General features: G+C 43.6%; 1 protein-coding gene across 20 annotated transcripts in view; it reads right to left on the reverse strand.

The window, feature by feature from the left end:
- Nucleotides 1–23,516, reverse strand: part of NRXN3 (neurexin 3) — a 979,419-nt gene that overhangs the window by 885,570 nt on the left and 70,333 nt on the right. For all 20 annotated transcript variants that reach the window (XR_014693677.1, XR_014693678.1, XR_014693679.1 and 17 more), the window contains exons 3-4: nt 14,463–14,480; nt 4,484–4,513 (exon numbers count right to left, since the gene is read on the reverse strand). Coding sequence is in view for 17 of the 20 variants with exons in the window: in XM_084521425.1 (XP_084377551.1) it covers nt 4,484–4,513; nt 14,463–14,480 (48 nt within the window). In the remaining 3 variants the exon portion in view is untranslated. The remainder of the gene's footprint in view (nt 1–4,483; nt 4,514–14,462; nt 14,481–23,516) is intronic.

Here is a 23,516-nt window from a genome sequence, read left to right on the forward strand (position 1 = left end):
ATTTCTCCTATCTGACTGCTCCAGCCATTACCCCAAAATACCTGCACTTCATCTACTTCAGCTTTCCAGGAACTTATGTAAATAAATAAATAAATAAATAAATATTTTAAAAGAACAGATGCAGAAGAAACCTATTCACTATGGTTGAAGCAATTAATGAAAGACTTGTTCCAACTGATGAATGCAAGGTCACAGACTGCTATACCTTGTGAAGAGGTTTTATGAAATCACATACATCGTATCCTTTGGCTACATACATGGCATGAGACAGAGTGGCTGACAGTTTTTGCTAAAAACTACAAGAATGCCCCAAAAATATGAATCTTCTAGGTACAATTACTACGGTATCTGGTACCACCTTTATTTTCCGAGCTGAAGGCCACATGTGGGTTCAAAATTACACAGCTTGAGTCCTCTGAAGGTAATACCATTTTTCACAAAGAGTGATGGTTCTCTGATGAAGTCCCTTGTTATAACTAGAGCTAAAAATTACACATAGCTGGGAACTGAAACAATATTTTCACTTAATGACACAATAAATTGTTTCTGTGCATATAAATTAATTGTAGCCTATACGTTATAATCCTCATTTGTACAGGCCCAAATGGGAGTTTTCCATCAAAAAGACTTTCTGCTTAGTCCTGCAGCATAAATGCCACCTGAGAAAAGAAGGGAGCAACATGAGCTAACATCATGCCGTACAAGACTTGCCCTGATCTACGCTGACCCTTAAATCACACTAAGGCATACATCAGCCAACTCAATTATTGGCAGCTGTGTTGAGTCACCGTAAGATTTTGTATGGTGTGCTTACAGCTTTAGGTTCTCAATTTTTTCTATGTTGTGTATATTTGATTATTAAGTCCATGTTCACTGCTTGCTAAGAAGATGGCTCTGAGTACAACTTACATGTTATTCTCTGCCCCACAGCTCTGGATAGAGTAGAAAAGCTGTGAAATAAATTAGCAGACTATTTTTTCAACTTCAAAACACAACAAACAATATTAATTACATGATGCACCCCATCACAGAGAATTCAGCAATACAAACTTGTTAGAAGAAGGCAAGGCCTCACACAAAGATAAAGTGTTTAACATGGCATCGTGCTCCCCAGAATTCAGGTATGAAGTAAGCAGCAATCACTGGGCAGAGCCTGCTTGTGTCTCAAAAGAAAGCTAAAATGAAAAAAATCCTCTAAGCTATCATATTCTCCCAAATTCATAGTAGGGCAATTAGTCATGTCATCCCCTAATGTCTTATTGGCATGGACACAACCAACATCCTCCAATGTGTTCAAATCCTGCTGATTGATAGATCAGATTCTTCAGCAGTGTATTTGTTGAAGATGAGTAAGCCTCGGCATAATGAAACCTTTTAATCTCTCTATCTCATTGTAAAGTAGGACAAAGAAATGGATTTTACTCAAGCAGTGCTTATAATTTATCAATTAATCTTCTCCCTTTCCTCCACTCCAAGCAGAGACCCACAGCAGGTTTGCAGCCTTTTGCCTTTTTGACAGCTTTGATTAGGGATGGATGACTGCTCTCTGCATGCTAAAGATAGGTGTGAAATGCTGAAAAGCAAGCCGGAGCCCCACAGCAGCCTTTCCACTTCATGCTCTGTGCTGTACTGAGCTGCAAAGAGAATGGTCCCTCTGTTTAGCAATGCTGATCATTCTTGTTTCCTCTGCAGGTCTTTGCAACTCAATTCCTCCTTGAAAAGCACCTTTTTGCTAACAGGGAGATGGAACAAAGCAGAGAGGGAGAAACAACTGCTGAAGAGACCTCCATGGTTGAGAAGTGTTGGGCAAGCCCAGGTCCTGCTTCCACCAACACCGGTGTCAAACTTCCCAGCAGTGGCAGGGCTCCCGTGCAGGAGCCACCAGTACCAGCTGAGGCCTCCGGCCTCTGGCTCTGTCCTTGACTGAAGTGACCGTCACTCTGCACCCTAGTGTCACCAGCCAGACTGTCAGAGGGCCTGGCAGTGCGTGGCCCACACTTCAGTATGAATAGGGAGGAAATACCATCTGTTAAGCAACCCTCAAAGCATCCATTTTAAGAATTATTTCTTCCACAAAACAAAGCAAAAGATGTTTAAAAGCAATGGCATAAAATTCCAATATAAGCCACGTTCATAAAAACACGATGTGTCCACTGACAAACATTTTACAAGCAATGAAGTCTTAGAAAGAACACAGTGTCTACCTTTACTTCTACCTACAGACCAGAAGGTGTGCGTCCAGGCAAGAGGAGGAACAAGAGGGGTGTCCGTCATGGAGGAGGCAGAAGAGAAGAAAGGAAGAAGCATAAAAAACAGAAAATGGTGTCACTGGCCATACTTAGAAAAGCAAGAAAATGAGCACATTCATATAGCAACCAAAGCCACCAAAACACAGTATCGAGAAAAACAAGAGTCACACCAGAAGTAAAGCACAAAGCAAGGCTTAAACAACTGATGGCACAACCAGCAACTGCCTTTTTGCTTCAATTTGATTTTCCACTGAGAAATGCAAACCTTTCATGCAACAGCACGGCAGTGATATGCCTCATTCCACGTCAAATTCAAAACAGCAAAGGAAACAACAGTAGGACAGACAAAAATAAATCTCAAGATAATATATTTGCTAAACACATTTCACCTACCAAAGCTAATGTGTTTGTATATAACATTGACATTGCTTATTTACATACATATATACATTTACATATTTTATATCCATCGTATTTTTATACAGAGTAAATATTTATCAAAAAGGTGCATCTCTGAGTTGGTTGGCGAGAAAAGAGAGGCCACGGTTCCCTGATGTGTCATGGATAAATAAGGGTGGGTAAAGGTGCCAGAAACCAATAGTTTTCACATTTTCTGCCAGACAAGAGAGTATAGAAAGAGCTGATGGCAGTCACATAGTCTAGAATAGGTCGTGCAAGTCTTCGTGAGCCAGCTGGGTTGCAACTTGTAATTTAAATGGCCAAGTCCATCTGTTTAGACAATCCAGTGCTAACTCTAAAGATGTGTTCAGTGTTACTGAGATTGAACGTAGCCGTGCGAGTTCACTGTCCTGATCACTCCCAACGTGCCATCACCCTTCTTCTGCCAGCAGCTTGCCATATTCAGCTGCATCCTCAGCAACTAGGACATGCTGGAGGGACTCTTCTGCTGGATGCTCCTTCACTGAGCACGATCACTGAGCCAGGAGCCCAGCTGAACAACAAGAAGGGACAGAGAAGTAGCTCAGTGCTTCCCAGAGCTCATCCAGATGCTTCATGTGCCAAACACCATGGTCTTGATGTGCAGACCTAAGGAGCTGACTTGCCTGCCCCATGGGGATGCCAACTCCCTCAGCAGTGAGCCCCAGCTTCACTTCTGCTTCCCAACCTGTCATGAACTCGTAGCAGATACCTGCCTTGAACTACAGAATAAAAACTGCTTTATGTCCTAAGTGTCTGTACATTTCATTGAGATATTATGTCCTTTCCATTCAAATACCTAATTTTGCCTCTAAATGCACTACATTCTTTGGGGTCACTTAATGGCAGGAATACAATTCTGTGTATCTAGTCTAGGAAAGCCTCATCAGGCTTTAGAGGCAACGCTCACATTTTCTGCCCATGGACAAGCTGCTGGCCTGCTCTTTCTAGTGTTCTGGGTTCAGGTCACTTGCCCTGCTCACACATCTCTCTCCTCACACACCTTGCCTAAGACTTCATCAATTTGACAGCGTTATTCACAAGATCAGTGCGCCACCAGTGCTGCCAGCTCCTCCCTGTGCACTGTGTCAGCGAGACGCTGATGCTGTCTGAGGCAAACAGCATCACCCCTCTCCTTGCCTTGCTTCTGCTCGTCAGCCTCTTGCTCCACACCCCCATACTGCAAAATGGGACTAATGATCCCATAATGTCACAACCAATAGAGGAACACCACAATCCAGGCTGAGATATTAAAACGCATACAGGCACAGACCCCATTTGTAGCCCAGCCTGAGGTTAGCCCTGGTCTTTTTCTAAACCATTTTGCTCTTCGCATATTTGAATATTTTAAATTGCAGGCACGGGACTTACAGGCCATTATAGGCAATTTTCCTCGGGATTCGTAATTAGTTAGGATCGTGCCACAAGGGCTATTAACATATTTTTTGTAATAATTGCACTCTTAAAGACCAACATTGAGCTTTACATTTACCAAGAAGGAGCGGGAGTCATTACAGCTGGCACAAGAAAGAAATGGGAATGCAGGTGGACTGCATGGAGGGGGAAAACATCCCTCCTTACCTCCAGAGGATCATTTTATGCTTCCTAGACTCTCCCTCCTGGGTCCAGGCTGACAAGTAGCCACATTGGGACCCAGAGTGGCAAAAATGCAAATAGTTTGACTGGCACCAGTAAGCCCAGTTCCAGGCACCTCATGCAAAGCCCAGCCCAGAGAAGAAACACAAAGCTCTTTCCATGATCAGTGATTGAAACAAAGAGAAAGGTGAAGGACTTACCTTGTTCACCCATCATCAGGTGTGAGAGGCCTTTGAAAGAGAGAGAGAAAGAGAGGAAGTAAGAAGAAAAGAACAACCGAGAAGAGGCAGCAATTTACATGCACGCTGATTGCTGTCCAATACCCCTGGGGATTGGAGCTCACATACTTGAGCTAGATCAAGTATGGGTGTAGCACACAGGGCACACACGAATGCTGAGAGGAAAAGCTTCTGTCACAGGTAGGAAAACCTGCTGTTTGTTGCCTCAAACTGCATTTGAGGCTCATCACGTTCCCTGGGGAGTGACTCGGAGGCACTGCACACCAGTACAGCTAATGGACGAGGAAAGCCCAGAGCTACAATGGGGCTCCACAGGGAACACGGGCTCCTGTGGAGAGCTATAGAAACAGCTTCTGCCCTGCTACAGCTCCAAAATTCAAAGGTGTGATGGTCAGTGGAAGGGAGGCCATGATTCAACCATATCTGCTTCAGAGGAAGCTTCTGGGCTAAATGCATTTAAACACACACACAAAGCTGTCCTCACACATGAACGTGGAGGTTTCAGCGTGTATTGTTAGGACTTGATCAACACTCCTCTCACACACCAGATCTGGCAAGGACTAAAAGAAGTAAATCTAACCTGTTTTTAATACTAATCCATTTCCTTTCTGGTAAGAACTGGAAATTCAAATTCTGAGGACAATTTGTTACTTCACAGCTCCATAGCTAAAGCCACGCTTAGGTTTCATAATTTGAGATACAAAGCGAGGAAGCAGCACAGCTCCTTTCAGCAGTGACGGCCACCGCCAGCCCTGCGGAGGGGACTGTGGTGGTCTCCAGGCCTGCTGCAGTCTCTGTCCAGCAACTCTTCCTGGCATAAACATTTTTGTGTCCCAATTACCATCTGTTTCCAGCCCCAGTTTTCAAATATGTTTACCATACAGCCGTATTCATACAAATATCCTTTAGATGTTATTAAAAATATTTTTTTGCCAAATCCATAAAACATCAGCTGACCCATCAGTTAATTTGGTGACACCTACATCACAGAAGTAACATACGTCAAACCCAAGCCATACCCACTTGAACCATGAGTGAGCCCTTCCATACTTCGTTCCCTGACCTTCTTCCCCTTAGCCTGTTCCTTTTCCATATCTCCTGCCTCACACAGCATTTATATGGCAGGGATTTTGGTACTTACATACGCACACACACACACACCCCTATCTCAACTCAGTTTATTGATCAAACAAAGCTGTGATTTTTTTTAATTTCATGGAGACTGAGAGGTCAAATGAATGTTTTAGAATGAGATTTTTCAACAAGCAGCATGCTGAGTTTGAATTTGTTTATTTATCTCTCTTTTATATTTTTTCCTTCGCATCTGCTGGAGAAATCTAAAACCCAGATCATCCCAAGAATATGTTCACCCACAGAGAACTCCAAGCCAGATAAGGGGATTAATAATTGTACAGTCTAAGGAATGCAAATATCTTAATGTTCTTGAAGATTATTGTGGATTTAGAAAAGTAATCAGAAACACAACATAGGTTTAGATGGTTTTTAGTTTAGTTTTAGCTATAAATAAACATAACAGGTTTGATATTGTAGGACATATTTCTGGTCTACATCACAAGATATAATTTCACTGAATAGAATTTCTCTGCTAAGAGAGTGGGTTGAAATTGTTTCTGTATTTATAGCCACTGAGCCCATCATTCTTGATAGGCAAATCTTAGGTCTATCCAACTGGACACCTGAAAGTCACTGGAAAACGCCAGGAGAAAACAGAAGTGTAATTGTTAGGACCTACAAAGCAGAGAGGCCTACAAAGCAGCAACAGTGAAAAAGGAGAAATGGTGAGAAGGCGGCAGTATGACATGAAGGTGAAGCCATCCCAGCATGGAGCTAACGTCAGACCCCGAGCAGAGACAGGGCTCCCAGCCCCTCAGCCCCCCGTACCAGGGGGAAGGAGAACCTGGCTACAAGGCACAGCACCGACAGGTGCAGCTGCCGGGGATGGCAGGAGCCTTGTGCGCTCGGGGACAAGTGACACTGACAAAGAGAAACCTCCAGAGAGGGTTCACAGCAGAAGCCTGCATTAAACACTCTGAATCACACCCTTAGTAACACTTCTTTCTCTATCAACAAGCCACAGAGGAGCTATAATGATCCCAAATACCGGGAATTTTGCCCTTATCCCAGAAGGCCAGAGCTGTGTGCCCAATCTGTCAGGGTGAGCACCTCTGAGGTGCAGCCACCCTTCTGGCCCCCGCCTTGGCCCTGGTTCAAACACCAGCAGGATGAAATCTCCCTGAGAAGTCTTCTGACTCCCCTGCTTCTCATCAGATTTGAAATACAGAAGCTGAGGTACTGAGTGCTTCTCTTGATCTTCTAGTCCCAGCTGAGCAACAGAAGTGACAAGATTAAAGAAAAATAATGTCCCCCCAAATGCAACTTTTTCCTTTTTAAATTGGGAAGGAAAAGGGGGGTAGACTTGGAGATAGAGCAAAAAAATCCACAGTATTAGCTCTCATTTCATCCATTGATGCAGATCCTTATTTTAACTGGCAGATCACCAACAGAATTCAAGATCCATTATTAGATATAATGATAATTTAATAATGAAATAACATATCAAATTTCCTCATCTGAAAACTTTTTCCCCTTGCAATTTAAAATAGGAGTGAAAATGAGTGAATTTATCTCCAACAAAATGTCATTAACAACCAAAACCTTCAACTTCAGAGATCTAAAGTCTGTGACATTTGCAGCATGTGTAACGAAGGCCTCAAATTCGTCACAGTAAAAATCAACACAGAAAATGTGAACTGGCATCATTGTTTCACCTTTACATCAGTTTCAAGATATGACAAGAAACTAAAACAATTTTCAAATCATAAAAGTCAAAGTCATCTCAAGGTGGCATGGGGTAGCACTTGCTATTGGACTGTGAGGGCATCCAATAAACTAATGCAAGAGGTTTTAGAGGCGTGCAGACCTGAAAACTAGACCAGCTTTTGCCAGAACAGCGGGGATATCTATCACCATGCCATTTGGGCTTCTATCATAAAGGCCAGAAAACCTTTCAGCTGACTTGGGATGCCAAACGAACTTATCAGGCCCCAAAGCCTGTACATTTACATGTACAACCACTGCTTGTGTCAACAGGCATCACATTCTGGGGGAAATCCTATATGAAAATCTGAATTTCCATCTAAATTCAGTTGAAACATGCACCATTTCAGCTTTCCCTTTTAATCCTAGATTTTTTTTTTTCAACAAAAAGTCCCGACTGATGCCTCTGGGCTGCAATCCCAGACAGCATAGCCTGGGTCAAGGTTGGCACAAACCTGCATGAACCACCATGGTCAAGGTGCTTCTAAGCAGATCTCGTCATTCCTACAATAATCTACTGGCTGGGCACCACTACCACCAAAAATGGTGGGTAGCTTTGGAAAAGGTTGAGGAAAAGCACTGAACAAACAGCTTATCTGCTGCAAAGAAACTCCACGTCAAAGCTAGGAAGCCAGTGACTTGCTGTTACTGAACATCAAATATGAGGAAAAGCACATGGCTTTGGAGGGAGGCTCTCAACACATTTCTTAGATAATGATGGGCATCTGCTCATGCTCAGCCTCTGGAGCACCAGCTTCTCCAGACTTTCAGCAGTAATGTGAAGAGAAAGTGGCCTGGTTCCTCAGAACACAGGTTTGTTATTAAAATAATATCTCCATTGCTGAGGGCAGACAGACATCAACTCTGCTCTCTGGCCATGATCTACACCTGCCACAAATGACTTTTCCTATTTAGGCTTGGAAGGGTTTTTTTGTATTTCTTTAACCTGCTACCAAATCAATATTATTTTCTTAAAGGTTAATATTAATCTTCCTTGATCTCAAAGTAATATTTAAAAGAACTACATTTAAAAAAATACACTGTGAACCATCTGATTTCCATATCAAAATAGTAGAATTAAGTGGCTCTAATTGTGCAAAGTATCAAGGGCCAATGCTGAATTCTTATGAAGCCAAAAGGACACTTTTAAAAGTAACTTCAGAGTACAGTACAAAAGAGCAATGTAATCAAGCAGCTGACCTCAGCTTAAAGAATCTACTAGGGGCAATTTGCAGGGTGGAGGAGGAAACGAAGAAAACCTTGGAGTCAGTTTGAAGCTTACCTCCCTCTCCTCCAGCACGGCATTTGGGTATTTAACATTTCAAATGGAAAAATAAAACCACAAAACCTAAGAAAGTGGGGAGAGCAGAGAACACAGCCGACAGTAACAACTGACTGCAGCCACAAAGGAAGATGGACTCCTTCGTCTAGTTAATTATAGCTTCTCCCATGTTTCTGGGCCCATGCTCTGGGGGTGTGCACGTGTGCGTGGGTGTGCGTGCACTGCTGAACTGCTCTGTTCAGGTGGGCGGCCTCGGTATTTCCCTTTTAATGACACTGTCACAAGAATAGCCCAGAAGCTCTTTGGAAGGGAAAAGAGATTCTGCCAGGCAGCAGCAGCAGACCAGCTCTCTGCAGGGGCAGGCTTGCCCCCAAGGATCCTTTCCTGGGTATCAGGCTCCATGACCCATTCAGACAATAACAGGGCCAGCTGCAATATGTGTCTGAGCCAAGGCTTCATGCCCTCTGGTTCAGGACACACGTGCAAATCCCTTATGGTGGAGCTGAAGAAAGAAATCATGCAAACCAGGGGTTCTTCCAAAAATAAAATGACACCTACCATAAAGGAGAGCTCTGATGAGTGATGTGATCTGTTCTTTACATTTCCTATCCTAATTTCCTAGACCTAGTACTTCCTTAAGAAATAGGCTTCTTTCCTCTCTGAGCCTCCAACCCCAGCTCCTTCAGCAGCTCCCTCTTCTAGTTAAGGAGGAGAGCTAACAAGTTCCTCTTCTCCCACATGATATTTAAGATAAAATAGGTATCTTGAGGTTTTCTAAAACTCAGAGAGCAAGGAAACATCCCTAATAGGCCCCACATACCAAAACAAGGATATTCCCAATAAGACCAAAGGATGTGACTCAAGCAAAACCCTTGTCTGGGGGGATTTGAAGAGACAGCTGCAAAGGAAAAATCATTCTGAGATCTAGTTCAAATCTTTTACCTGCTAGACAAGTCAGCTCTGCCAAGAGGATGACCTGATTTCTTGGCTGCTGCCACTTTTGGTACCCATTTTTCATACCTGGGCAAAGCAGTAGCACAGGCTGGGCAGCGGTCACTTCTGTTTGATTCACCCATGCCGTGCACAACAGCCACGGGGCTCCTCGCAGGCCCCAGCAGTGAGGCCAGCCGGGAGTGCAGTTCTGTTATTGTAGCCGGAGGCCCACTTCCAATCCAATTACACACAACAGCTGTGCTAGCTCCTCTTTTCCACCCCCTCTGCTTCCTCTGCTATGTGATTCCAGGAGAGGTTTTGTCATTATCGGGGGCAGTAAGTCAGGGTGAGTGGCACCTAGTCTGGGTGATCAAAGGAAAAATAGCATGGGATGGGAGCCAAAGAGAAAGTATTTTATCCCAACATCAATGGGCAGAGAGAGATCAAACCATACAATCTCCTTTCTCCCGTGGCACAAACAGCACTCAGACATTGTACATGGCACATGCCTAGTGCAATGTTCACATGGGGAGGGTTAGGAGAATGATGGTGTTTGAAGCATGAAAATACACATGCAAGTGTTTGCAAAGATGACTGCATGCACAAGAGAACGTGCAGATGGGAAGAGCTGGGGGTGAATGCATTTTATGCCTGGCAGATAAGAAGATGCGTATCAGTGCAAATCAGAGCACCTGACCAAGTAGGTGCACAAGTGGGGAAGGGTTAAGCATAGAACAGGACTTCTCAGCTTGGAACAGAGATGTCTGACAATATATATGATAGAGTTAAAATCCTAAATAATACAGAGCGGGTAAACAGGGATTTTTTTTTTCTGCATTTGTCAGAACACCAAGAGGAGGAGTCACTGAATGGTATTTTCAACTAACACTTGTAAAAACAATTGAAATTGAATGTGGAAATTGAAAACAATTTCCACAGTTGCATAATTAAAAACAGGGTATCACAGGATACTGTGGAGGAAAAATATTTAAGTGGATTAAGAAAAAAAAAAAAAAAAGGACATGACCAAAGAAAACAGGTCCATCCGTGACTGTAAAACACCAGGCTCAATGTCATCAGGTAAGAAAGTCCCTAAAGCAGTGACAACCAGAAATCACAAAGGTATATCAGTGAAAGACCGATGCTAACTTTGTTTCTTAAACTTGTTCCAAAGCACCTACTTTCATAAAAAGGAGGTTTCTGGGCCTGGAATTCTTGCTCTGACCTCAGCCATCACTACTGCCATGTTCATGTAAATGGGTGTGCATGGAGCTGAAAAGCATTAACTTTTCAGTGCAGGAGAATCCCATTTGTAGACAGTGCCTGTAGAAAGGGCATGACAACAACTGTGGCACCTATGAAGAACGTATATACACAGAGGTTTCAACCACCTGTGTGAAGATACCTTGAAGATATGGCATGGGTGGCTTATGCTATCAGTTTTACCTAGTAGCTTCTGCAAATCGGAAACTTCAAACAGGCTGCAACGCAATTCACACACACTCATGCCCAAAAAGCAGAATCCAGCTTCAAGGAAGCAGAACTCAGCATACAAGTACTGCTTAAATGACCCTATGACATGGAGTTAGGAAGATGGACTAAAATATCAGCCCTGAGATGAAGAAAGAAAAGGAGTATTAAGAGATAGAGGCTGAAAGATTAAAGACACAAACCAAAAAAAAAAAAAAAAAAAAAAAGTTCTAGTATGCTTGTGCCTTCAAGAACCTCTGTATCCTTATGAAAGACTTGCTCAGGCAAATGGGGACTGATTTCTCCTCAGGGCCCCAGCTAACTAGGTCATTTCTATAGGGTTGTGCCCATTCATTTGCATACAAGCTCTAGTCAGCAGTAAAATCATGACAGTAAAATGACCAGAACTTCATTTCTGAGCCTTCTCCTCCAGAACATCTGAAGATCTCTCCCAAAAAGGGGACAAATGTGGCATGGACAGGCAAAGAACTCCTTCGGGTTTGACACCCACCGGGTGGGTATCAGTGCCACTCACCATAATATTAAGGACCCATATTTAGTCCTTTCTCCTTCACATATTCTTCCACTGGAAAATAAATAAATAAATAAGATGGGAGCATGTCACTAGCTCCTTGGTCAACTGGTCTTTCCCCAGCAATTTGCCTTTCAGCACCTAGACCCCTGGCAAAGATGAGAGGGTGCAAAGAAAGGGGCAGGTATTGTGCAGAGGTGACGGAGGCATCCATTCCAGCCATTCTCCCCAGCTAAGGAACTTGACCTCTGTAAAAAGACACTTAACTTCCATAACATTCAGCCTAAGATCTCTAAGCCTGTTGTGAAGATGAGATAAGGCTGTAGCTATAACCCCAGAGGGAAAACTGAAGTACTGAAAGAAGTTATTTCTCCCCTAAACAACACAGCGAGTCAGTGATCCAACTGAGCACAGATAGCAATGCTCCCAGCTCCAGGGCCCCGCTCTAAACACTCAATTTTGTTCTTGACAATGTGGTGTTATTTTGTGACCGGGACAAAACATCTATAGGGCAGCTGGGCTAACACATGACCAACTTCTTTCATTTGTGAAATAAACCAGATGGGATCTTCAGCTGGCTCTTGAAAGGAGTGTAACACACCAGGCCCTGCTGCCAGAGCGCCCCTTCTTCACAAGCAGAGACCTCGTGGCCAAGGCAGGCTCACACTACACATTTCCATTTACTTTGAACAAGACCAGCATCTCTGCACCTTGCAGGAACTGCACCCAGCAGAGCCCCATGCCTTGGTCCAACCCCAGCCCATTCCCAGCTACCTTCTCTTAAGGGGACTTAGTTCCAACCACTCTATTTGACAAGAAAAATTATTCAGTTAATCAATGGCCTCCTTACTACCCTTTGCTGCCTGTGGGGAAATAGCTACCAGTAGCTCATAAAATCCTTGATTTATCTTGAAAACAGTGAACAGTTAAAGCAACCATCTAGGCAGGGGCCTGGGGCTCTGCTCTCACCATGCGGGTGTCTGGATGGCTGGACAGGGGGAGAGCCTCAGCTCAGCTGGGCAGAGGGGAGGCGTGCACCCAAACCCCCCGGTCCACGTCGCAGCCCAGGCATGCAGCAGTGTCAGTGTGCTCCCCGGGGGGCTGAGCAGAGGGGTTGGGTGTCTAGGGGCAATCAGGTGCAGAGCCCCGTAATGAGGGGAGGGAACTGTCAGAGTGAAAACACATAGAGATGGGTGCGGCAGCACGTGGAAAAGAGCATCCGAGTGTGACTAGAAATCCATGTGAGAAAGTACACAAGCAGTCCTGAGAATGAAAACTTACGTATGTGAGCAATAGGGAGAACAACAATGCACATCCAGGCTTATAAATAAAAAGAATAAGAAGGCAGTGGGGCAGAAGAGCTGTTCACTGCTATGTGAGGCAGTACTTGTTCATGGCACATTGCAGAAATAAAATATCCAGGTATTGGTTGGGCATAGCAAGGCTGTACGTTCCCAGTTCAGCCATGCTCCTCTGCCACAGACACCAACAGCTTTAGGAGTTGGTGGAGAGACCTGTGACCACAAGCCCTTGGTGTATGCCCTGTCAGATCCTGCCTGGTGATAGGAGATGGGAGCTCCTGGACACCTCAGCCTGGGGCAGAGAAGGTACATGTTCAGCCCTGCATGTTATGTTGTACAGAGGCTTTCTTTCCAAGGCATGCCAAGCAACATCTGCCATTTGGCTACTTTCATCCCCATTACTGCCAGCTGAGATGCAGACAGAATGCAAGGGATCTCAGCAGAACAAAAAGGGGACTGATGAGAGCAGCCAAAAGGGCTAAATATGCAAGGAAATTACTCGAGCCGCTGGCCCTCACTGCATTTCTCTGAAGTATTTCACAAAACTTGATTGTCCAACTGTAGAAAAGAAGCAAATTGAATGGAGAGCTCATTCCAGGTCCAGGTCGGGTTTAGCCGAAGTTATGCACAAAGCTGAGAAGAAAAAAGCCTTGACTCCCTTCATCCCACCCCCAGCCATGGCAATGCCAGCTGCTTCCCTGGGCCCTCATTTCCATTTCACATAATGATAAACCAGGTGGAGGGCTGCCTGAGCGTGAGGTAAAAATTGGTTTCTTAAGCTTCAGTGGCAATAGGATGAGGACGGCAGAATAAGGTGGTCTAGTCCGATTAACTCTTGTAGCTGAAGCTGGGGGGATTGGATCCTTTCAGCAATGAGAAAGCAACTCGGGGAGGGAGGCTTGGAGTTCTCTGTGGTAAAATGCTTCCTCCAGGAAGAACTCCCCAAATAATCGATGCATATAAAAACACTTTTTTCTTTTTCTTTTTTTTTAATTTTGAATAAATCTTTACTGTACCGTGGGGCATGAAAGTCTTGAGACCTAAATAAGATCATATATTCACATTCATCCAGAAACATACACACTGTTTGTTTTAAAAAAACTAACATAAAACAAGAACAATAAAACCCTTTGTTACTGGAGATGAACCTGAGGATGTTATCAGTGGGACTAGACCACAGTGAAGATCACATTAGACCACACTAGATCCACACTACACTGGGATTAGGAAAATGACAAAACTAGATCTGTATGTCTACACATAGCCGTGTAAGAAATAAGCTGTATATTTTGCAATGTTCAATGCCAGCTTATTAGCGATACAAGCAGCCATTTTAAATGCAATTTTCATTCAGAAAACATCCCTTTAACTGACCATCACACCTTAATCTCTGAAAAGTTTGTGACCTTTGCTACTATGAAATTCCCCTTTTGTCAAAGACCTTGCAATCCAGACCCCATGGTGCCCAGTATGAGGATTTGTGCTGAACACTCTCGGGAGGCAGTATGTGATTTATGCCCCTGGTAGCTGCCCACCACCACTCCTTACAGAGCAGCCCTTCAGCTCAGCAAAGGTAACACTTACCTGGAATATGATTGACATCTGTTGAGGTGTTTTCATGGCAAGCAGAAGGGAGAAAAGGAAAAGAGAGAGAGAGAGAGAAGAGAGAAAAGCCATTAGAGATTCACACAGAAACTCAGCATCCTTGCATGGAAATCAATTTCATGCAAAACCAGAAGTAATTAGGTTTGTTTGAAGGCCACCCATCTGCAGCCAAGCACCCAGCCATGCAAGGGAGGAGGCTTTGTCTCCCTCTCCACTGTGCATGTAAAAGTAAATCCACCATCCTATCTGTCCGGAGAGAGTTCCTGGAATCAGATAGATCCACGCCACGTCAGTTCCTGTAAGAATATTGGTTAAAATATTCTACTGTTTTTCACACGCAAATGCAACAGAAAGAACCAAAACCTACCTTCAGGTTACTACTGCACATAAATTCAAGCAAGTTTTCAGAAAAAAAGAAAAGAACCTGCTCCCCTTTTACAAGGGGCTATGTGAATTTATGACCAGGTGCAAGACACTCAGTCCCGAAGTCCAAAGGAGAGCCCATTCCTTATCATTCCTCCTGCCCATCATTCTCAAAAAAAAAACATCCTTCATTGCAGACAGCAGAGGGGGTGGGGGAGAAGGAGTGCCCCAGGTTGGCACGTCCCACGTGTTGTCTCTTCACAAGATGTGGAATTCAGACCAAATTTCAACCAGTAATTTTTCAGCCATGACACAAGACTACTTTAGGAATCAATCACATAAATCCCAGAATAAATTAGTCCTTTAAAAAACAGAGGAGCAAGGCTAAGTAAGTGATGATATCGATCACAGAAAAGGTGTACCTTTGAATGTAGTATATGTTTTGGGCAGAGTCCATCAACCCCAGGGAATGTGCTTTTAAAAAATGCCTCTCACATCTTTTTAGCGTCACCAAGTTTAGTCTTGCTCTGAATAGCCCCATTTATCATAACACAATGAGGGAGGAACCTCTGAAATCTCATGGGGTTAGACTAGATCGACACCTTCTTTGCCAGGCAGTCCTCCAAAGAGAAAAATGAACTTGCTTGTGGAAACAGTGGGGCCAAGTCCCAATGTAGCAATCTTCCTGTACCTTGCTTATGAGCTATGCTGCTGCATAGAGTATCCCTCAGGTAAGGCTTCAAAGCAATATATTATCCCCTTGCGTTTCTACAGGTCCTAGAGCTTTTCTGCCATGAGTCCAGGAGCATGACATGCTGGGTGCTTTGGCTACACACTGAGGTTAAGAACACATTCTCCTTCCCTGAATGTATTCTCTTCCTCCCATTTCCATCACCACTCTCCCTTCCCATCCAAACCAGCGCCACTTCTCTTCCCAAGACACTTGCATTTCAGCGGGGAGTGACTGATTCCTGTGCATGCTGCTTTCTGTTTTTCACTTTCTGTTGCATTTTGTTTATCACTTTGTAATGGTTCCAGAATCATTTGAGGAGAAGTCCCTGTGGTACATCACACATATATCAAGCCATCCTTCGCTAAGGAAGTAATAACCCAAATAAAACAATGCACAAACAGGGGAGGGACTGCTGCACCAACTCATTTAATTTCCGTAGCTTGCACTAAATATGTATGTCAGATCTGATGAGTGTTATTTGTTGCCTTTCCTTTTTTAGCACATAATGGTATCTAAGATCTGGTGTCTTTGCATGTGAACCTGGAAGGACACCTAGCACTGAAAGTTTGCCTTGGAGTAATTATTTTCAGGCAGGAAAAGAAAGCAAGTGTCAGGCAGCAACGCACACACTGATGATAGAAGGTGAGAGCAGGGGCAGAAGGAAAGAGCAGACCCTTCACGGCCACTGCAGAATGTGAACATGGTGCCAGAGAAATGAGTCCACAACAGGACTTGAACTGAGGTGTTTGGGGGGAAATCAGAGTCACAGTCAGAAAGATGATCACATGTCAGCAGTAAAAGAGGAAGGAGGGAGCAGTGTAAGACACCACATGTGCTACTGATAATCCTGCAGTTCCCCCAGTGCCCGTTCCAAACAGGTACAAAGCTCCAGCCCCCTGCGTCCTCTCACCTCGCTGCCCGTGGGAGCAGGCACAGCCACAACAGCCCAGGTTACCTGGGGCCTCAGCAGGGTGTCTGTGCTCCAGAAGGGAATCAGTGGTCTGTCTGGGGAATAGAAGGATCACCAGACAGACAGGGCAAAGAAAGGAGGGAACCAACAGTGAGCAAAGGATAAATGCATTAAGCAAATAAGAGGAGAGGCAGGCAGTAGGCTGTAACTGATCTACTGCGTTAAATAATACTTATTTAACTGTGCATGAATTAAATAGGTCATGAAGTTGTTAAAAAGGGGAACAATTAAGTGTTAAAAGCTACAGAGCATCTCCAAAACACAGTTTTTCATTGGCAAGTAAGGGGGCAGCCAGGAAAGGGATTTCCATTTACCCATATGTTTTGTTCAGATGTCCCTAGGAGCAGGCATCCCTGAGCCCGACTGGTTTTACTCTTAGCTTTCCTTTCCCTCTGTCGTTTTGGAATGTCTCCACCCAACACAATTTCTATATACGCTAGTTGCCTCAGAAAAGACACTGTTCACATTTCTGTGAACTTCTGCGGTATCTACCTGTTTGGCAGCCAAAGTCATCAGTGCCACTTCCCTCCTGTACTATACACTCCATTTCTTGTATTGCAGACACCCCCCCATGTGGTACCTGCTAGCAAATGCTGATTTTCAAATGGTGAAACTACTTGGGTTTTATTTTAAAACACACACAAGAAAGCACTGCTTTCTTTGTTAAAACAAAAATTGAACGTAGCCAGTCAGCCCTTGCAGAAGACCCTACAATAAATACCACTGTGGCTTACAACTGAACTTGCCGTGCCAGTCCTCACAGGAAACTCCAGAACACCTCTGTGGTGCAGGGTGTCGCTCAACTCTAGCGTGCAATTAAAAATATATCCTGCAAAAGGAACCCTTAATCAAGTAAGCTCTGATGCTGTAGCTCATACATGACTGGTGCTTCCACAATTAGAAAAAGGGCTCCAGAACAGAGATGGCAAATGGCCACAGTGACTGGATCTGGAGAGCTGGCTTGATTCTCCTGGAGTCCCTGCCATCTGAGGCATTCTCTCCAATTCTCTTCATGTTTTTCTGGTTTGTTTTTAAAATGACTGTTTAAGACACGTTTCCCTTTCTTCCTCTTCCATAAGCCCTACTCTCCTCCCATGACAGGGATCTACCTACGTAGGGAGTGAGGAGGCAGAGCGTTCCCCCATGAAACAGGGAGCAGGCAGAACTCATGGCTAACTCGTGGTCCCAGTGACCATGGGACCTACTGCCATGCAGAGGAAGGTTTCTCCACTTTCCCCATCTCAGAGCACTTCAAACACAGAAAGTCCTGCCTCTTAACAAAACACAAGGCAGGGTTTGCTTTATCCTATACACAAGAGTCCATTTATTGTGCCTTTGTAAAGGGCTGAGCCACAAGCCGGTGCTGTTTGCTTTTGTTCTTTGATGCTAATAGCTAGGTTGAAAGAGGGATCAGCGGGGTTGCTGCCTTTGTCTGGTGCAGCCCCAGCCAGCTGGGGGGTGAAGGCGGAAGGAGGAGGATGAATGCGATTGGGAGCAACAAAACAAATATTATTATAGATAACATCTTTCTGGTGTCTCTAACAGAAACATCTGAGCTATTTTTTTTATTCTAACACTTTTTAATAAGAAATTTAGCAATAACAGAAGGCAACATGAAGTGCACTTTTCTCTCTACCTGGAGGACAGGGACAGCACAGATCGTCTGTGCACACAAGCCCTATCGGTACACATCACCTTGACCTGAAGAGGCCTGCTGTAGTTCCCATCCTTGTAGTCTATTCAGTCTTCTCCCCCTTTGATGGGCTGTTGACACCTGTCTTCTGTCAGCCAAACTGATAGCTACTGACTGAATCCTCTTGTCATAAAACAGCCATCAGACGGGAGCACCCTAGGCCAACTGGAAATAATGGCCTAGAAAAGAATGGCTCTGTCCTGTAGTGCCAGTCCCTCAAGCCCTGGGCATCCCCTCCAGTGCTCTCCAGTTACCCTCTCTCTGAATACCAGTGTGTGGAGGGCACTAGGAAACCAGCAGGAACTGGGCAGCGAAGGAAGGCAAAAGTTATAAAACTTAGAGGTATCTTTGTGTTACAGGACATCACCTCCCAGATAAAAGGAGATCCTCCCTTTAGACAAAAAAATGACCTTTTTCTGAAGTTAACTCTGTTGCAGACACCTGAAAAAGCCTTTCTGAAGCAACTTTGGCACTCACTGTGCTGCACATACAATAGATATTGGTACAATTTCATTGGCAGGAGTATAGTTTGTTGGGAATTCTCAGTCACTTACTCTGACTTACTGATATATAGGAAAGCAGTTCAGAGATGGATGCATTTATGGCAGCCTTTGAAAATACTCAAAAGATATGTGATGCGCCAGTCTGGACTACTGTGGTGTGGTAGGAAGAGATGCTGGTGACTCAGAACCAGGTGATTTCCTCCTAACTGAGCTCTGACGCAACATTTTAATAATTGGATGAAGAATTGCAATTTGGCTGAGGTAGAAAGCCCTCAAATTGCAATAAGCAAAGTCTTCATTAATTTGATACTTCATCAAACAAAGTGTTTATTACAGATGCTGATTTCTTGAGTAGTCTCATGCCATCCTAATCTGGTCTTTTAAAGGTAAATATACTATCTTCCTTCCCTTCCTATATCAAACTGTTGGGCACCATTGTTGGTACAAAAACATTCAGATTCCTTGTCTTTTTCTTCAGGAAACACTGGTTCAAAGCCAGCTGGGAGACAGAAATAACACCTGCCTTGTATAATGAGCTGCAAACAACGCTTTGCTTGAGTGAAGATGTTCTCTGTAATGAGACCAATTGCAAGACCACCATCCTTGTAGCGCCTGTGCTCCCACAGGGGATAGGCACCTTGTATACTGTTGTATGTATGGCTAATGAAATTATAATCTTGGCTCCATTAAATGTATAAAAGAGTTGACATTTACTGTGACAGTGTCATGATTTCATTCCTTATATTTACTTAACATCCTTTGTCTTACCCTGGGAAGTAGGCTCCATCCTTGACATCTTTCTACCAATTTTTATAGAATTGCAACACAGATAAACGTAACCAATTCTATTTATTTTGTTGAACATTTATGATACTGAGACAAATCCAAGACCACTTGAGCCTATAATGTCTGTTACTGAGCAGCATGCTGGGATCACAAAGAACTTCACAGTACTAGCAGGTGTAGACCTTATTGTCTCACTCCAGAAGAACAGGACCCTGTAATTTGTGTTAATGGAGTGTTGAACACTTCTGATTTTATTCAGTAGAGACAAGTGGTGACACATACACAAACAAGTTCATTACAATCAATTACATTTCTCTGTGTCCTTTGTCCTATGGGATCTCTTAGGCTTCAGTCTCTTGGGAATAGTACTCTCTTGATATGTTGCACAGAATTGCATACATTTATGGTACTGTGTAAAGAGTGAATACTTGGGATCCCAAAGCACTTATTAGCTGTGAATATAAGAATCATTCATCCAGTACTGAAGTGCAGCCAGCTCTGAAGTGAGAGACAGATGTTTAACAGCTTATAGGAACGCCAGCAGTTTAGCCTGTCTGAGTTAGAACAACAAGAACTACTAAAAAGGCAGCATGAAACCTTACTCTAACTTGACTGATTTTACTAAAAGTACCATACCATTTTAAACCACTTTTGATTTTAATTAGGTGGAGGGATTGGATTTCAAATCTTATCTGCATGATCAACATTGGATTGATGCCTCCATGCTGTTCTGCACACTCTGCATTCTTCCACCATTACGAATGCCATGAGCACTCCACAGGGTCGAATGTGAGGTTTGCTGACATGTGGCTGAGTATGTCACCTTCTAAAGCATAAAAATCATAAGTAGATTCTGTACCTACTTAAAAAAAAATAAAATCCTTATTTCAAGGGGCCAAGCTTTCTCCTCAAGGCAATCCAGCTAGAAGTGAGATACTCAATGCAGCCCAAACAATCTGTTGATCTTCACTTAAGCTGCCTAGCTACATTGCCTGATCACTCCAGGATGAATCTTCTCGGGTTTCATCCCAGAGGCCTGGACACAAAAGGAAAAATAGGATTTTCTCACTGTTATTTTTCATAGCACCTCCATACAGCTCTGTTCAGCCACCTATGCCCACAGACCTGTGTTGCAAACAAAGACACATACCTGTAAAATTTCCAAAGGGCAGAAGGAAGCAGACGAAAACACTGTGCACTCCGAATTCACCACAGGCAGAATGAAAAGAAACTTACGGTGTAGCAAGTGAAGTTTAGGTTTAACATTAGAAAAACACAGTAGCAATACGGTATTGAGACCTTGGAATAGCGTGGCTACTGGGAGTTAGGTACCAGCACTGGAGACTATTAAGAAAAGACTAGAGAAGTATTTCTCATTAATTTTGCAGGTACACCTGATCTTGTCTTTAAAAGACTAGCTGGCCCTTGAGACCACTTCCAATCCCATTTCTTACAATTTTATTATTCTAATTTAAAACACAGTCTCCCCATGCAATCCCATCAGTAGCTGCTGATGCCTGGCAGCTTCTAAGAGCTTCCGTAATGGAGCAGGGCAAACATCACAGCGAGGCTGAGCCTCTGACAGCAGCCAAGCACAGGTACTCAGGGAGGAGTCAAAGGAACTGAGAAAATTCACAGTAACTTTATTTGCAGCTTCCAGCAATGAGAGACTGCATCAAGATCAAAATGTTTAATAGTCCTTAATGGACTCTTCCCTCTTTGAATTTGTCTGGTCTCTTCCAGAACTAGCATCGATGTGGTGTGAAACTATTTTCATTTGTTCCTTTAAAACCTGCAGCTGAATATATCACCTTGGGCATCCCCTACCTGTTGCTTTCTAAAAGATTATGGATAATCATTCGGCAGTCAGCACCACTGCAGCATACTCATTATTACGATCTACCTCATCTCCAGTTTTAGTCACTTCTTTTCTAAACTGCAGAGTGCCAGTTCATCAAGACCCTCTGCATATGGCTGCCATTCTGTGCCTGCAGTGAAAGACATCGAAGTTACCTACAGTAGGACCAATTTTGAGTTTTACCCTGGGGTCAGTTGTACTGGGCAGTACATTCACCTAGTAGCACAGATCTAAATCCATCAGAGGCCTGTCCATTCCTGAGGGGCATACAGTACTACTCCATCAGGCCAAAAAAACAGTGAGAGCCAGGCAGTCTTTTTTGTCAGAAACAGAGGCTGACAAGTTTATGAATAAGAAATACAGACTGTGTTCAAACAAATCAGCCTAAGAACACTCCACTTCTCTGCAGACCCTCATTCCTCACTAGGGACTGGTGCAGATCCACACCCCCCCTTACCTTTCTGTTTACTAGTACTGCACACTGACCCCTACAAAGAGTAGTCTGCTGCCCTAAAATTCACTTGCAACACTGGCACCAAGAAAAAGCTATAGCTCCTGAGGAGGGCTAGAATCAGAGGACAAACAAATCATGTCAGAAAAACATGAATACTCATAGCGTGCCCATGAAGCGCACATGCAATCTTCTTCACAGACTACGATCTGTCACCATTAAATGTTCTGTGTAAACAGCAAAAGCCACCATATGGTTCATCATGTTACATACTAGAAGTGCCAAAGCTTTTTCCACCTAAGTGGCCTTTCAGGGAAGAAAAAAAAAAAAAAGACTAAATGACTTTCCTGCCTTTAGCTACAATGGTTGGAAGAACTACTTATAAACCATTTGTATATTATGAGCAGTAACAGGGTTACAAAGAAAGTGGTGATTTTTGTTGTTGTTGTTCTTGTTGTTTTGCATTTTAATAGATCATCGTCAGTAGTAGGAAGAGGAAGATGATTTTTCTTTCCCTCTCAACAAGTTCCAGCTTGGATGAAACTAGAATATAAGACCCTCTAAAATCACACATTACTTATTCTTCTACCTGTTTTATCACTCTTCTGTAGCCTTACCTAGACATCTCTGTACCTGCTTTCATGCAGATACTTATGGCTGGGCACTCCTACCATCATTCAAAAATCCCTTCAAGGAAGGAGAGCCTTAGACTTCACAAAGTCTTTCAAAACTTACTTGCAAGATAGTGACATTTTTATGGACAGTTTCTCACGAGCTTCCTCATGTTCTAACTACAGTTGAAACTATCTTCCCATTATAAGCCTAATTTTCTCTCCAATCTGGAGTTTAACGTATACTAAATCAAACAATGTGACACTTTAGTGGCTGCAGCACATCATAGAGATGTTCTTGTAAGCTGGACGTGACTCACACAACAGACCTTAGGGATACAAGGGCCAGTTTCTCTCCTATGACCTTCCTATTTTAATTGACTTGAGCAGCAGGAAGGGATGTGAATTGGATGAATCTCCCTGTATTAAATGCCCTCCCCACAGGGAAGGCCTCCTCTGGATTCACCAACATAGCTACCTCTTCTAAGATCTAGTGAAAGCAATAACTTTAGTAGTTTATCAGGACATAAAGATGACAAGGAACTTGCTGCTGATGGTGTGCAACAGCGAACATCCCCATGCTCAACACCACAAAAATAACCTATTTTTTGAGCAGTGAACTGAAGTGAACCAGCCAAACCAAGAATCAACACAAGAAGCTAAAAGCAGGTTCACTGCAGGCACTCTGCTATCTGCTCAAAGCACTGAAATCGGGCCCACGGTATTTCACCCTTGTCTGCATCGCCTGCAAGACGGGCACAGAGACTGGAAACCAAGGCATAACCAATGTATGCAACGGAAAGAGGGCACCTTCCGTCCTGCCAAGCAAGACCCTGCACACATGCTGAATATTTTCAGCTTTGTCTTGTTCTCAGACCATCACCTTGACAGCTACCAAAGGCATTTACTACCCTCAAATCCATCACAGATTGCGCCATCTCCATTCCTCTCTTATAATCCAAAAAATGATGGACAGAAATGAACTTTGGGAATATCCCTTGTGACATACACAGTACTGAGGACATTCAATAAATAGTAACACCAAGAACAACAACAAAGATACAC

This window comes from Aythya ferina, assembly GCF_964211825.1.
Source record: "Aythya ferina genome assembly, chromosome: 5".
Lineage (NCBI taxonomy): Eukaryota > Metazoa > Chordata > Aves > Anseriformes > Anatidae > Aythya > Aythya ferina.